Below are 15,299 nucleotides of genomic sequence, written 5' to 3' on the forward strand. Positions count from 1 at the left end.
GTGGTACAACAGGAAACCAACTGGTTTCACTGAATATTTTGTCATATGTCAATTCACAAAAGCTGTTACCGCATGGAAAAATACAATTACAGAGTAGCGAGGTAAATTACCAAACTTGTGAGGTAAATACCTCATAAATGACAATTCACAAAGGATAACACATGCAGTGAAACAAGTGCGATGTATGGTAATTTATAGCTAACCTGAACCTGTCTGTATGATAAACAGCCTTTGTGAGGTTACAGAAGGTTGTTAGATGGAGAGAAAAGCGGAAACAGGGTAGAGAAAAGGAGTTAAAGTATTCAGGTAAGAAAGAAAGTGAAGGAACATTTTTTTCTCCTAATTTTTACGTGTTGTAAAACACAAATTTACAACATTGTATAGAAATTAAAAACTGTTAGTAAGATACTAATGGTTTTGAACTGATACAATTTTGTTGTTAAATTTCATGCAGCTTGGACACACCCTTTACTTGTAGAATAATAAAGAATGCTTGTGGTATCAGATCTGGCTTCCATGCAATGCAAGAATCCATCAAATACCACATGAATACTGCACGAGTCTTTAAGCTATCGAATGAAATACAAATCTTTGTGAATTATCAAACTAGTTAATTTACCTCACATGAAATTTTTACCAAACAGTTCTTTGTGAATTGAGCCCAAAGTTCATGTAAGAGAACCCGAGGTGTTTTTTTTTTTGGGGGGGGGGGGGGCAGATGGGACACAGAGGCGTGGTCCCTGTCATGACATGCCTGTGTCCCCACACCGGCAAACGCAGCGCTATAGCCCCGAGAATAGAGACAATATTTGTCGCTATCTTGGAGTTAAACATGTAGGGGGTGTTCATGCAGTATTTCCACAGGTGCCACTAGACAGCTCTTTCTTCCTGCCTCCCCCCCCCCCCCCCCCCATGATGTAAATGAAAGAATGAATCTCTCATTCCAGCGTCAGGACCCAGTGGGCCAGTTTTGGAGGCTACCTGATCCGCTCAGCCTCCCTGATCAGGTAGCTGAGTTTTTTTTATTTCATAAGCCCACCTCGGGCTCTCTTTAAAGAATAACTAAGGTGAGAAGAATATGGAGGCTGCCCTAATTATTTACTTTTAAACAATACTAGTTGCCTGGCAGCCTTGCTGGCCTATCTGGCTACAGTAGTGTCGGAATAACATCAGAAACAAGCAGGCAGCTAATCAGAAACGACTGATCTGCATATACTTGTTCAGGGTCTATGGCTGAAAGTATTAGAGGAAGATGATCAGCAGGACAGCCAGGCAACTGGTATTGCTTAAAAGGAAATTAATATGGCAACCTCCATATGCCTCTATTTTCAGTTGTCATTTAAATGACAGCTGGCATCTACCTTCTGAGTGTCTAATTGTAATCAATGGAGCAGCTCCTTCACTGTACAGCCTGGGCCTTGAATTCCATATTAATGTATCCATCCCTGCATTGAAATATATGTAAATCTAGGCTGCGCTACTAGTGATGATGACGGAGTCATCCGAGTGATATAGCTCAAATGCAGAGGCATAGAATTGCAGAGTGTATGGCTAGGCTTCCTGTTATAACTTGCAAGATTTCAGCTGCAATTTCAAGAATGCTGGCTGCTCTGGCCTCTACTGAGAGAAAACAGCATGGATTGTCTTAGGTTCTTTGCCAATAAACGGTGTTTGACAGAAAGAAAAAAAAAATTGAGGTGCATGGTCATCCATATTGGATCTATTTGGAATAAGAAAATAAAAATGTAAATGACAGAGGTCTAACATAAACAAAAGCATTTCTGCAGGCTCTGCAGTGAAGCGTAATAAATAACAGTCAGTCTGGAAAATATCCTTGGAGCTTTTACACAAAAATGATCTTCCAGATGGTTATCAATTTCCTGAAAGAGGCGGGAGTACCTGAAGCCTGCAGAGGAGGGGCTTGTGCTCTGCTTTATCCAATAGAAACAGAGGAGGCTTGTGAAATGACATTGTGGAGAGAACTGTACTGCACCGTACAACCGTTCTGTGTCTTCACAGCTCTGGGCTGTTCTGAGTAAGCCCTGTGCATCTCTGCAACGCTCCGCTCCCAAGCAACATGAACCAGTAAGACACAAACAGGGGGACCAAAAATATATTAATGATGAACTAACAAAAGGTGATTGGGGGACTTAACAGAGTCTTTAATTTCTCTCCTGTACAAATACAGTCTCTTGAGGACACAAGCCTGCTTCCTGTAATGTGATATCATAGTCCAAGTGTGACAGTTTTCGTCGTGGAAAGTTTGTTAACAGCTCAAATCGTTCATTGGGGTAGCCTTTATTCTGAACATGCTTGACCAAAGCCTGGCGGGGAAAAAAAATGGAAACAGATGTAAAAGCAGTCATGAAAACACAAAAAGGGTCTGTTAAATGCTACTGTAATCATTGATCAGGTAAATAGTGGGAATCAGGTCTGTCAATCCCTTTTTCCAGCAGTGTCATGAAACCGTTATCTGCACTGGTCTACAAAGCAGCCCATGCAAGCGATAAGCAGTTAGGATTGCAAGCTGTACAAGAGCAGACAGCTGCCCCTCTTAGCTTAAAGCAAACCTTAAGCGGAAAAAAAATGAGATAATGAATTGTATGTGTAGTATGGATAATTAATGGAACATTAGTAGCAAGGAAAAGAGTCGTTTTTATTATTTTCAGTTATATAGTTTCCTGCAGTAAAACCTCATCTCAACCTGTCGCTGTTTCGTGGTTGTTTAAGTGCTTCAGAAAACAAGACTGGAGAGCTCAGAGAAGCTCTATTCCATAGATAACTGAAGTTTCTCAACTCTTCCGGTACCGGAAAATAATAAGAGACTCTTTTCTTTGCTACCAATGTTCCATTTCTTAGCTGTACTACACATACAATGCATTATCTCAGAAGTTTTTTTTTACTTCAGGTTTGCTTAACTAGAAATGGTCAATGAGATGAAAGAATTCCATAATTTGCATCTTATTGGACATATTTGGTAATCACCTCTTCTTATCAATACTTTGAGCAAACAATTTCAGTCTTTCTACAGAATTGAAATGACCTCGCTCTTACGATCAAGAACGCTAACCCTTCACCTTATTGCCCATGACGATGATGATCTGTCTGTATTTGTGAATGTTCTAGAAGAAACACTATTTCACTACAATGCCTAGACTGACAATTATAGATAGTAGCCTGTAGTGCTCGCTACACTACGTGGGGCAGGAGTCCACGCGCCATCCCCAATTGCATGACTGGGCCAATTAGTTTGGTCCAATCCAACTGCACGATTGTGCCAATCAGTTTAGGCCATTACTATTGGTGCAACCGAATTGCTCATTTGCATGATTTGACTGATCTGATTGATCCAATCTGATTCAACCCCAATCACCCTGTGACCAACTGGGCCAAGTTTGAGGACTCCACCATTAACAATCTAAGAATGGCTGCAATTTAAATATTCCCATTTAAAATAAAGTGCTGAAATGTGATTAGCTGTGCAGGATCTTCCCACGTTTTCTGAATTTTAATAAACTGTGAGAATGACAGCTTTTAAAACGTTCCTATTAAATTCAATAAGCGAGATTTGCTTGGCTGTTTGTGGCTGAACCCACTCTTCCTGAACTCTGACTGCAGTAACCCAGTGGCCAACTGTACTAAGTTTGGGGATTGCTTATGACTTGCAAAAAAATTTGAAGCAGTTGCCCAGAGTGACCAGTGCCTATTCCAGTCATAGATCCTGGTTGGTTGCTATGGTTAACTGCTTCAGATTTCCTTGCAAGTGTCTTGATAAATCATCCCCAATCTTGTGGAAGACAAGATAATGTGGTTTTAAATATATATACACGTTATATGTATTAATTTTCATAGAAGTGAACTGTGGAGGATTGCTGTAAAGTTATGAGATATGATCCATACTTACCATTAACTTGGCTTTCTCTGGTAGCGTAATTTGCTCCCTTTTGCCATCAGGATACCGTAACATTAGTTTTGCCTTGGGTCCTAAAATAGAAATAAAGCAATGATCAAACGGTCTGCAGTGCCGTGAAAAAAAAAAAAAAAAAAAAAAAAAAAAAAAGAAGAAGAGGTGCCCGGTAAAAAGTGTGCTCGAGAGTCACCATTTATAGCAGCTAATCACAGCTTTTAACAATACTGCCAGTGGCGGTGCAGTTTTTAACAGGGCGTCTTTGGCACCTTTTTTATCTGCTTCACTGTAGTGTACCGTTTTCTATTAACACCACAAAATTTCATAGCTATGTGCTAAAAAATGTTCCTGGCTTTATCACAAAATGCAATGGACTGAGTACACAGAATTCCTTTAAATCCTGTGAAGAAGTGACAAGCTGTTTGGGAGAAACCGTCACTTCCTGTTTACAGTAGCTTGCAGGAGACCATCACAATTCTCTACTTCCATAACCAGTAAAAAAATGTGTTTTTTTATGTTCCAACAGACGCAAAGTTAAGTAATGGTCTTTCAAATACAGAAAGTGTAATAGTTCACCAAGGACATGATAGATATCTGTCAGATACCTGTCAAATTGAATCTGACAGGAATCTGATGTGTGCCACACACTAGGAACAGATTTCCAATAGATTTCAGAATGAAATCTATTGAAAATCGATTTAAATGCATTATTGCACCATTAGATCCAACACAACTCTATGGGCCATCGATCTGCTGCCAGCAACAGATCGACCTAGATTTTCCATCCTGTCAGATCAAATTGACCCAAATTTATCAAAATTGAACGCAAATCAATCAATTTGCTGATTTGAAAGAACCGATTTCTGATCGATCGATTTTATAGCATTGATCGATGAAATCGACCAGTGTATGGGCCCCTTTAGCCTCATTACATTTTGGGATATAATGTAATGTGGCCAAGCAAGCAGTACCTCCCTCTGAGCTGGACTTACATGGGGCTTGTAACGGTTCCCCACACCCGCAGGTGTCCTGTGCAACCACTCACCGATGCTCCGGTCCCTGCCGCCAGTACACTGTCGGAATTTGCGACACTGGCCCAATGTAAGTTCAACTCTTCCCCCCCCCTACGGTACTACTTTACATAACATGAACCAATTACATGGCAAGTATCAATTTCTTGAGCTATATTTTTCAAACTTCTCACTTTGCTATGTCACAATCGAATCCCAGCCAAGGCACCATCTGCACAGATATGTTCTCCCTGTGTCTGCATGGGTTTCCTCTGGGTGCTCCAGTTTCCTCCCACATCCCAAAAATATAGAGATCAGTTAATTGGCTTCCCCCTAAATTGGCCCTAGACTACAATGGACATATGACTATGGCAGGGATTAGATTATGAGTTCTTCTGAAGGACACTTAGTGACAAGATTATATACTCTGTACTGTTCTGCAGGAGATGTTAACGTTATATGAACACAAAATAATAGCAGCTGGGTTGAGCAAAGGGATCAGTCATGAGTTCGGCTATAGTGCAATAAAAAACAGATGGCAGCAGGAACGGGACTTTAGGAACAGGAGTCAGCTATAGTATAGCCAAGCACTGAGGGTTAGGGTTAAGCGGTACGATGGTGGGGAGGGAAGTTTCTGTTACGCGCGGATGTAAAGGTTAGTGTTAGCTGATAAAGTGGTGGAGAGGTAAGGTAGAGTCAGACGTGGAGATATTCCCTATATAGAGTACTGGTTAAGGGCTCTGCCTTTGACATGGGAGACCAGGGTTCGAATCCTGGCTAGGATCAGTACCTATTCAGGAAGGAGTTCAAGGCAAGACTCCCTAACACTGCAGGGTGGCCTCTTGAGCGCGTTCCAGTGGCTGCAGCTCTTGAGCGCTTTGAGTCAGGCAGGAGAAAAGCGCTATACAAATGTTCGGATTATTATTATGATTATTATTATATTCTGACTCTAACTGGTAATTGGCAATATCTTGCACCAAAGTTCACCGGCTGCTATGCTTAAAGGGAACCCGAGGTGGGAGTGATAAGGATATGGAGGCTACCATATTTATTTCCTGTGTGTAATGAACACAAACAGAACATGGCTGCCCTCATTGTTAGACAGGAAGAAATAATCATAAACTGTTGAAGCTGTTTGCAGATAGATTTGCTGTGTAAACTATCTTAACTTCAGAGAAGATATGTAGGAAAGTTACTTGTTATAGTTTTTCATCTTGGATCCGCTATAAAGAAAAATATGACGTCATGGAAAAAATGCTAACTGATTTGTGTGGCCAATACAAAAGTGGACCAATGTTCATCCTGCTTCCCTGCCCTTGTTGGCAAGTAAGCAAATGGACTATACTCCATATGCCTGTGACAGGAATTGGAGCAATATTTGGGTACCTGAAGTTGGTGGCTTCATAAACTGAGGAATAAGAGTTGGAGTCTGATGATTTTTGTACCCACTCCTTGGCCCTGCAAGGGCTGTGGAGTCAGAGTAATTTTGGGTACCTTAAGTCAGAGTCCATGGTGTTAGGCCCGGTTCACATTAGCGTTCGCTATCCGGATTTTCCGGATCTGATCCGGACCGCATACTGTACAAACGGAACGTACGTTCCGCATAGCAATGTAAAGTCTATGTGGACGTTCACACGCGTCCGGTCCGTACGTACCAGAGCCGGATCTCTTTTCCAACATGCGCTATTTTTTGGGTCCGGATCTCCGGCCCACGCACCCGGACCTGACAGCACCATCCGGAACCAATGGAGAACGGAAGGCACAGAACACACTGCCTACAAAAACCTGATGTTCTACCCCACTTCCTATGCGTAACCAAGCGGCCATTTCGGATGGGGACACATAGGCCCAGCATATCTGGAGTGGAGCAGCAGTGACAGACGTGCTGGAGCTGTTTGGCAGAATGTCGGAGGTGGAGGTGAGGCCTACAGCGGAGGAACCTGATTCTACAGGTGCACCTTCTGCAGACCCCCAACATTTTTTTTCTTAAAATTTCGCTATATTTTGCCCACGGATCCGGATGGCAGCCTGATGCAAACGGACCAGGTCCTGATCCGATCAGGATCCGGTCCGTTTGCATGGCAAAACGCAAGTGTGAACGGGGCCTTATATACTAAGGAGTGAGAGTTGGATGATTTTTGTGCTAACTCCACAGCCCTGGTGCACACATGAGCTCACTCAACCGCATGGTACATTACACTGTAACTTCCCAGCCACCACCCAAGTTTTTCTCCTTTCATTTTATTTTAAATAAAGCAGCATGGCACTCCCGCCAGCTGAAGAGGGTATATGTTGCATTCTAGGGCTATCCAAGCATCATACAGTTTGCCTGCAAAATATTTGTTCAGTATTACCAATACCAAAGTAACACGAGTGGCAAAACACAAGATATCATTTGGAGAAATAGTTAAGGTGTGCTCTTATAGTACATAGATATAGCAAAGTATCATTACAACTGTTTCAGCACACACAGCAATGAGGTGTCAACCTCAGATAGGCACCCATTCTAAAGGTGGCCACTAACTATCCAATTTCTAGCAAAAAAATCGTTCAAGCAATCAGATAATTCTGATTGGACGAAAAATTGTTCACTATACCATCAACAATCCAATCTTTGCTTCCTATCACAACCAACTACAAAATCCAAATTTTGGTTTGATCAAAATCCAATCGGACGACTATTTTTATAATTGTTCGTAATCGATTGTGCCCATCAGAATTTCTGATTGCTTGAACAATTTTTCGTTAGTAATTGGACCGTTAGTGGCCACCTTAACTGTGATTTTCCTTCTGCTGCACAGGACAGGCCTGGAACCATTGCCATTATTCTCTGCCCACCATCTCTAATGGCTTAAGCCTTGTCTCATACTAGCTGGCTAAACGCTGCAGACAGGTCCATCTACCCCACTGCGCTGGTATACATTTTCATATGAGGAGAGTAAAGCACTTACCATTGCTATCTGGGCAGTCTTCTGATTGGTCTAAGTTACCGCTACATTCCTGTATATGAGATTCAGCCTGAGGTTTGGGACGTTTTTCTAGAGGTGGTTGGTGGTTTGATGTGCCCTGTTCCACCACAGAATCTTCTACAGGCAAAGGTTGATCCTCTTTTTTATGACTAGAATTTTTAGATGTGGCTTTCTTAGTCTTACTACTGCAAGTCTCTGGCTCTGGCAATGTCTCTACAGGCTTTTCCTCTTCTTCCTCATGATCAGATCCACATACAGAGATGAATTCTTCACTGTCAGAAAACAGCTCAGGATCCGAGTCCTCCTCATATCGAGAAGCCTGTGGTGCAGCAGTAGAATCAAAATGGGTTTCCTGCAAGGAAGCACGTATAGCCGCTTCTAGCTGGCTTTCTTCACTTGCGTCAATAAGGCTCTCCTGCAAATGGAACAAACAACAACAGTCAGCCAATGAATTTCATTCTAGGACTATGGCCTCGATTCATCAACACTTAGCAAATTTGTTAACAACAGTTTGGTAAAATACCGAATTTGTTAACTTCATTTCAGGATTCATCAAAGTTATCTACAGCTGTTAGCGAACATTCGGTAACGATTCGCTAAAACGGAATAAAGTGCAATTCATGAAAAAGAAAGTGGGCGTGGTTTAGCGTTACATTTAGGATTAGTTATCTCCTTCACTGCTCTGTCGTTATTCCTGTCAGATCATTGCTGACAGAGAAGATGGAGCCATTTGAAGTGGTTATGTATCAGCTGAGAGTGATTCAAAGGCGCAGAAGGGCAAGAATAAGGTCTGCAACCATATACATTTGTAAGAGAATAAATTTATTTGCTATAACACGACATTTGCATTTCTCTTAAATCATCTTGTAAGAGAACACAGGCAGTGTCAGGGTTAACTAATTTGCTAGCTGCACTATAATTTTTTAGAAAAGGCTCCTATCAAATTGTGGGATTGTCCCAACCACTTCCAGAATCCTGATCCAGGTGTAAAGCCCTATTCAGAATGTTGCTGCGTAGTGCTCAAAGGACTGCCTTTTACCCACAATTCCATGGGAATCTTATGGCCTTGTGTTAAAGTACCACTGTAAAATGGAAATATCGACACGTTACCGAATGGTTACCGAATTGTTATCGAATTCACACCGAATGAGGAAAAACCTTGATGAATACAACTAGAAATCGCTAAACTTCGAATTCGGTAATTTAACAAACTGGAAAAAGTTATCTCAAAGAGAATGATGAATCGAGGCCCATGACCTAGACTTCCACAGTGCAAGAGTGACAGACAATTTTGTAGATAGTGGGAGAATGAATCACTGACTAGGTTTCCTTTAAAGCAGTAGGATCAGCCATACTATGCCAGGGAAAAAAACACATATATAAGTAGATAAATACTTGATCTGCTTACATAACACATGTATTGTACTGTCCACGTTTTGATATCAGTGAATATAGTAAATTACTAGAATTCTGTTCCTGGTGGGGGCCATGTCTTTTGCCCACAGTTAAGGCTAACTCGTGATGTCATTTCTGCCCTTTACTTTTTTTCCTTGTCTCCTCCAATCGCTGAGTCACCTCAGCCTTGCTTGTAAACACAAGTGAGTAGGGGATTAGGTTTCAAATAAGCAGCTGGCAGGGAAATAAAGGGAAGAGGAGGAATAGATTATAGATAAAAAGAACCCCGAGCATGCAATTAATTGGCACGACTACTAAAGGGCCAGTGTTCCTTAAGTATGTGATAACTCCAAATCATAACAGCAGAAAAAGTTTTGAAAGTTTTGAATACACTCAGACCAGTTGCTGTTGAAATTTGATTTTTATGGTGACGATACCGCTTTAATGTAATTATAAAAATTAAGTAGAAAAAAAAAATGCCCATTTACTTAACTGGGGCTTCTTCCAGGCCCCTGCAGTCTTCCTGGTCCCTTGCTGTCATCCTGCACTCTGCCATTCCTCCGGTGTCCCCATCCAAAGCTGGATGCATGGCCCTATGCCTCCTCCAACGCGATCCTGTAACCGGGAGCACTCTGCGCTTGCGAAGTAAGCAAAAATTGCTAGTGAGAACACTCCCAGCGGTGGGAGCGCGATAGAGGACATGCGCGGCTGGCTCCGCACATGTGTAGTGGCCGACTCTTCAGTTGGCTGGATTACGGAGGGGAAAAGTGGAGGAATGGCTGAAGGGACCAGGAGGATTTCAGGGGCTGGAAGACGCCCCCCAAATAAGTAAATGGACACCTAGAAAAATGTGCATCTCATTGACCACTTCTACTAACAGTGGTCATGTAAAAGCCTCAAAGCACTAAGCGGGTCCCAGGGACAGGAAGCAATTCATAATCTAGCCAAATAGGGACACACAAAGCAATAACAATTTCCCAAAGTTTTCTAACCCAAGGATTTGGGATTTAAAGGGGAACTTCAGCCTAAACAAACATACTGTCATCAAGTTACATTAGTTATGTTAATTAGAATAGATAGGTAATATAATCTCTTACCCACCCTGTTTTAAAAGAACAGGCAAATGTTTGTGATTCATGGGGCTGCCATCTTTGTCATGGGGGCAGCCATCTTTTTGGTTGAAAGGAGGTGACAAGGAGCAGGAGACACAGTTCCAACTGTCCTGTGTCCTGATTACCCCTCCCAGCTGCACACACTAGGCTTCAAATGTCAAATTCAAAATGTAAAAAAAAAAATTGCACCAAAACAACAGAACGAGAACAATAAAATCAGAAATCCCATCATGCTTTGCACAGCATCAGGGGAAAAAAGTCCGGGCAGTTTTCTTCTGTGCAGCTAAAAATGAGGCTTGTGTAAGAGAAACAAAGTTCTGATGCTGTGAAACTGTTAAAGAAACACCAAGCCTGGTCAGTGCTGCTGAGTCAATTTTTAGTCCGGAGGTTCACTTTAAGGAAGGATTTCTGCCAGAAATACATTTGACCAACTAAATATAAATATATATATATATATATATATATATATATATATATATATATATATATATATATATATATATATATATATATATATATATATATATATATATATATATATATATATATATATATATATATATATACAAAAAGCCAAGAAAATCTGAAATGGAGGTTTTGTTAGTTATAAACATGGTCTGCTATCCTCTACATCAGCCATTCTCAACAGTGGTTCCGTGTCAATTTGACACTTCCGCGGGACATTATAGTCCCGCTTCTCCATAGGTTTGCAGCAGCAGAACAGAAGGATTCCTTCATGCTGCTGCGAGTGATGCGGCGGATGGATCTATAAAGCAGCCGCATCACCTGAAGCCAGCTCTATAGTTCCGGCACGCGCAGGAGTTGTAACAGGATCCCAGCTTCAAGGAAGGAGGAAAGGACTTCAGATGGTAAGTATGGTCTTTTTTTCCCTGCGCTCCCTGACACCAATGACAGCAGCCAGAGAAAGGGGGCAGAAAGCAGCACACAAACGGGCAAAGCAGCCACAGAAACGGGGGACAAAGCAGCCACAGAGAGGGGGGGGGGGGGGGGAAGCAGCACACAAATGGGCAAAGCAGCCATAGAAAGGGGAGACAGCAGCGAACAAACGCATAAAGCAGCCACAGAAAGGGGGGACAAAGCAACCACAGAAAAGTGGTACATAGCAGCCAAACAAACTGGGGGGACATAGCAGCCACACTTGTTAATAAGGGCACATGGGAGCCATAATTTCTAACAAGTGGGACAAAAGGGTCCATACCTGTTAAGGGGGACACAGCGGAAAACGCTAAATAATGAGGGCACAGGTGCCATACTATAGAGGGGAAATGGGCTAAATTTGAATATAGGGTAAAAATATATAATATATATATATATATATATATATATATATATATATATATATATATATATATATATATATATATATATATATATATATATATATATATATATATATATATATATATATATATATATATATATATATATATATATATACACACACACACACACATATAAACATACATACATACACACAGACATACATACATATACGTCAGGGGTTCCCCGAGATTTGAAAATTTTCCAAAGGGTTCCTCGGGTCAAAAAAGATTGAGAAAGGCTGCTCTAGATTGTAAGCTTACAAGGGCAGGTACCTCCCCCTAGTGTTTCTCTTATCTGCTGTACTTTATCAAATGAACATGTACCAGTATTGTCGATGTGTCAAACACACATCAACTGTGCAGGTGTTGAACTACTCATGCATCTGTGCTCCCCACTATTTGTTTTGTACAGTGCTACAAAGAATGTTAGTGCTATATGGATAAAAAAAGGCACTAATCACATATCAGGTTTCACTCTGCTTCTGTCTTGCGGGCTACACTGACTTTTGTCTTTGTTCAGGAACGAATCAACAGAACTGACATACAACTGGGCAGCACTATTTCCTTGTAAGTGCTGGGCCCTCAGTTCGAACCACAGCAAGGACAATATCTGCACAGAGTTTGTATGTTCTCCACCGTCCGGGCGTGCGTTTCCTCCGGGCACTCCAGTTTGCTCCCACATCCCAAATACATACCGATAACTTAATTGGCTTCCCCCTAAATTGGCCCCAGACTATGATACATACACTACTCGAAACATACGTAGACATATGACTATGGCTGGTATTAGACTATGAGCCCCTTTGAGGGACAGTTAAAGAGAAACCGTGACCAAGAATTGAACTTCATCACAATCAGTATCTGATACCCCCTTTTACATGATAAATCTATTCCTTTTCACAAACTGATCATCAGAGGGCCCTGTATGGCTGATATTGTGGTGAAACCCCTCCCACAAGAAACTCTGAGGACCATGGTCCTGGCAGTTTCCTGTCTGTAAACCTTGTTGCATTGTGGGAAATAGCTGTTTCCTGCTGTTTCCAACTGCCAAAAAAGCATACAGCAGCTGCATCACCTGCCAGCAGTAAAAATGTCACCATGTGATAATTGTCAGAATGTAAATCAGGGATTTAAAAGATTTTGCAATGGGCAAACACTGACTAAATCATTTATACAAATGTATTGTAAAAATGAAGCACTTATTTTATTACGTTATTTTCACTGGAGTTCCTCTTTCACCTCCCTGCCGTTATAAATATTTGCTCCGCACGGCAGGGAGGGTATTTTTTTGCATATTTTTTTTTTTTATTATTATTTTTTTTAGCATGTAGCTAGTCTAGCGCTAGCTACATGCTTCCCCCCTCCTTGCGGCGTCCCCCCATATGCGCCGATCGCCGCATATGCCCATCCGGAAATCCCGTTCTGAACGGGATTTCCATGAGGGCTTCCCCCGTCGCCATGGCGACGGGCGCGATGACGTCATTGACGTCAGAGGGAGTCCCGATCCACCCCTCAGCGCTGCCTGGCACTGATTGGCCAGGCAGCGCACGGGTCTCAAGGGGGGGGGCACCCTCTAATGCAATGGGTAGCGGCGAATCGGCACGGAGCGGTGGCTCGTAAGTGACACGCAGCTAGCAAAGTGCTAGCTGCGTGTATAAAAAAAAAAATTATGCAAATCGGCCCAGCAGGGCCTGAGGAATCCTCCGCGGCAGGTTACCCCGAGCTGAGCTCAGGATAACCGGCAAGGAGGTTAAGTGACAAAACAATGGCTTCAATTCATCAAAGGCTGTTCGATAACAAAATCCAAGTAGTTAAAAAATACCGCATTCGGTATTTTACACTTGTGTGTGCTAATTCATCAATATTTTCACATGTGCAGTAGATGTTCCTTAAGTTACCGAACTACTAAGCTTTCAATTCATCAAAGGCTGTTTGATAACAGCAGAGTAGCTGGAGCAGCTTGGAGTGTCTCTGTGTAGTTACAAGCTGCCTGAACAATTACAATAGAGGCTTCCTGACATCCCTTTAGATGTGCACATTTGGTAGTGGCTGGATAGTGTACTGGTTAGGGCTCTGCCTTTGACATGGGAGACCAGGGTTTGAATCCTGACTAGGGTCAGTACCTATTCAGTAAGGAGTTCAAGGCAAGACTCCCTAACACTGCAGGGTGGTCTCTTGAGCACGCCCCAGTGGCTGCAGCTCTTGAGCAGTTTGAGTCCAACAGGAGAAAAGCGCTATACAAATGTTCGGATTATTATTATATTTACTGTTTGTCATCATGCCTCTGCTGCTCTGAATCTGTCCATTAGTCTTGAACATTTTATTTAATTGCCACAACTTAGATGAACTTCCCGGAGACATTACAAATGCCATGCTTGGTGATTTCACCACTAGCATCTCTGCATTTTCAAACAGGGACTCAAAGGGTTACTCCACCGAAGGGTGCCAGGAATACATATTTTGTTCCGCTCTCTCTGCTCACTGCCTGGGGGGTCTAAAAGCTTGTTCCAAGGGAGAAGCCTGCCCAACCTATCAGCGGCACTTGCAGGAGACAGCGCCTGTTTCTATAGGCTGCCTGCTCCAAGTAATCATGGGGAGATCCACACAGAAAGCATTCGAAGCTGGTTACCGACAGAGGAGAGCTGGAGGTAATCACCGAATGCGTTAGTGAATTCTGTAACCTTGATGAATTGACATTTACTGACATTTGCTGACATGTGTTAAGTACAAGTCGGTAATTTATCTCACTGCTCAGGAATTTCAGCTTTTCATGCGGTAACAGATTTAATGAATTGACATTTTCCTAAGTGCTCCGTAAAGTCTGCTGTTTTCAGCATTACCAAATGCAGTAATGCTTGATGAATTGAAGCCAATATGTATACTGTGTACAGCACTGCAGAAGATGTCAGCTTTATAGAGATAATAATTAGAATAATAATAATAATAATAATAATAATAATAAACTGGAGTTGAAAATTGAAGGGCACAGAGTGCCTACTTACGGAACGCAGTCGTTTTTTAGGTGGGCTGCTAGAAAGACCATCAAGCTGCCCGTGCTCCCCTAAAAATCCAGTGACTTGCTCCAGAAAGGAATTCACATCTAATTTGTGCCACTCAACCATCTTTTGGCCTGTTGACAAGCAGAAACACAAATCAGAGAGAACATGGAGCAGGCAGAGAGAGTGCAGTAGGCTCTTCAGTCTGAAATACTAACCTGTACGAGGATCCAAAATGGAAACGTAGGGAAAGTCTGATAATTTGTAGAACTGGATGTACCTCTGCCCTTCTTCACTGTCATGGTACACCTGGGCAAACAACCAACACAACATTTTCATTAACATTAGGAAGTGCAATTCATGAAACCAGACCTGTAGTGGGGGCCTGACAGAAGAGGGTTCATTATAATAGGTATATAGAAAGCATAAGGAGAACACACTGGTGGTATAGCTTTTATTACAGCTGGCACTTGTCAGTTCTTATTATATAAATGAAAGGCAAAATATGTCAGAATACTAACACAATCAAAACAAACAAGAAAACGAATAACCACACCATAAAATCAT

At 41.9% G+C, this 15,299-nt stretch overlaps 1 protein-coding gene across 3 annotated transcripts in view; it reads right to left on the reverse strand.

The window, feature by feature from the left end:
• Positions 1–708: 708 nt before the first annotated feature.
• The window catches only part of UBXN7 (UBX domain protein 7), a 43,319-nt gene continuing 28,728 nt past the window's right edge, over positions 709–15,299 (reverse strand). For all 3 annotated transcript variants that reach the window (XM_068280461.1, XM_068280460.1, XM_068280462.1), the window contains 5 exons: positions 14,951–15,041; positions 14,739–14,866; positions 7,869–8,301; positions 3,905–3,984; positions 709–2,324 (listed from right to left, as the gene is read on the reverse strand). In XM_068280461.1, the coding sequence (XP_068136562.1) occupies positions 2,163–2,324; positions 3,905–3,984; positions 7,869–8,301; positions 14,739–14,866; positions 14,951–15,041 (894 nt within the window). In that variant the 3' untranslated portion in view covers positions 709–2,162. The remainder of the gene's footprint in view (positions 2,325–3,904; positions 3,985–7,868; positions 8,302–14,738; positions 14,867–14,950; positions 15,042–15,299) is intronic.

The sequence above is a fragment of the Hyperolius riggenbachi genome, chromosome 4 (genome assembly GCF_040937935.1).
Source record: "Hyperolius riggenbachi isolate aHypRig1 chromosome 4, aHypRig1.pri, whole genome shotgun sequence".
NCBI classification, from domain to species: domain Eukaryota; kingdom Metazoa; phylum Chordata; class Amphibia; order Anura; family Hyperoliidae; genus Hyperolius; species Hyperolius riggenbachi.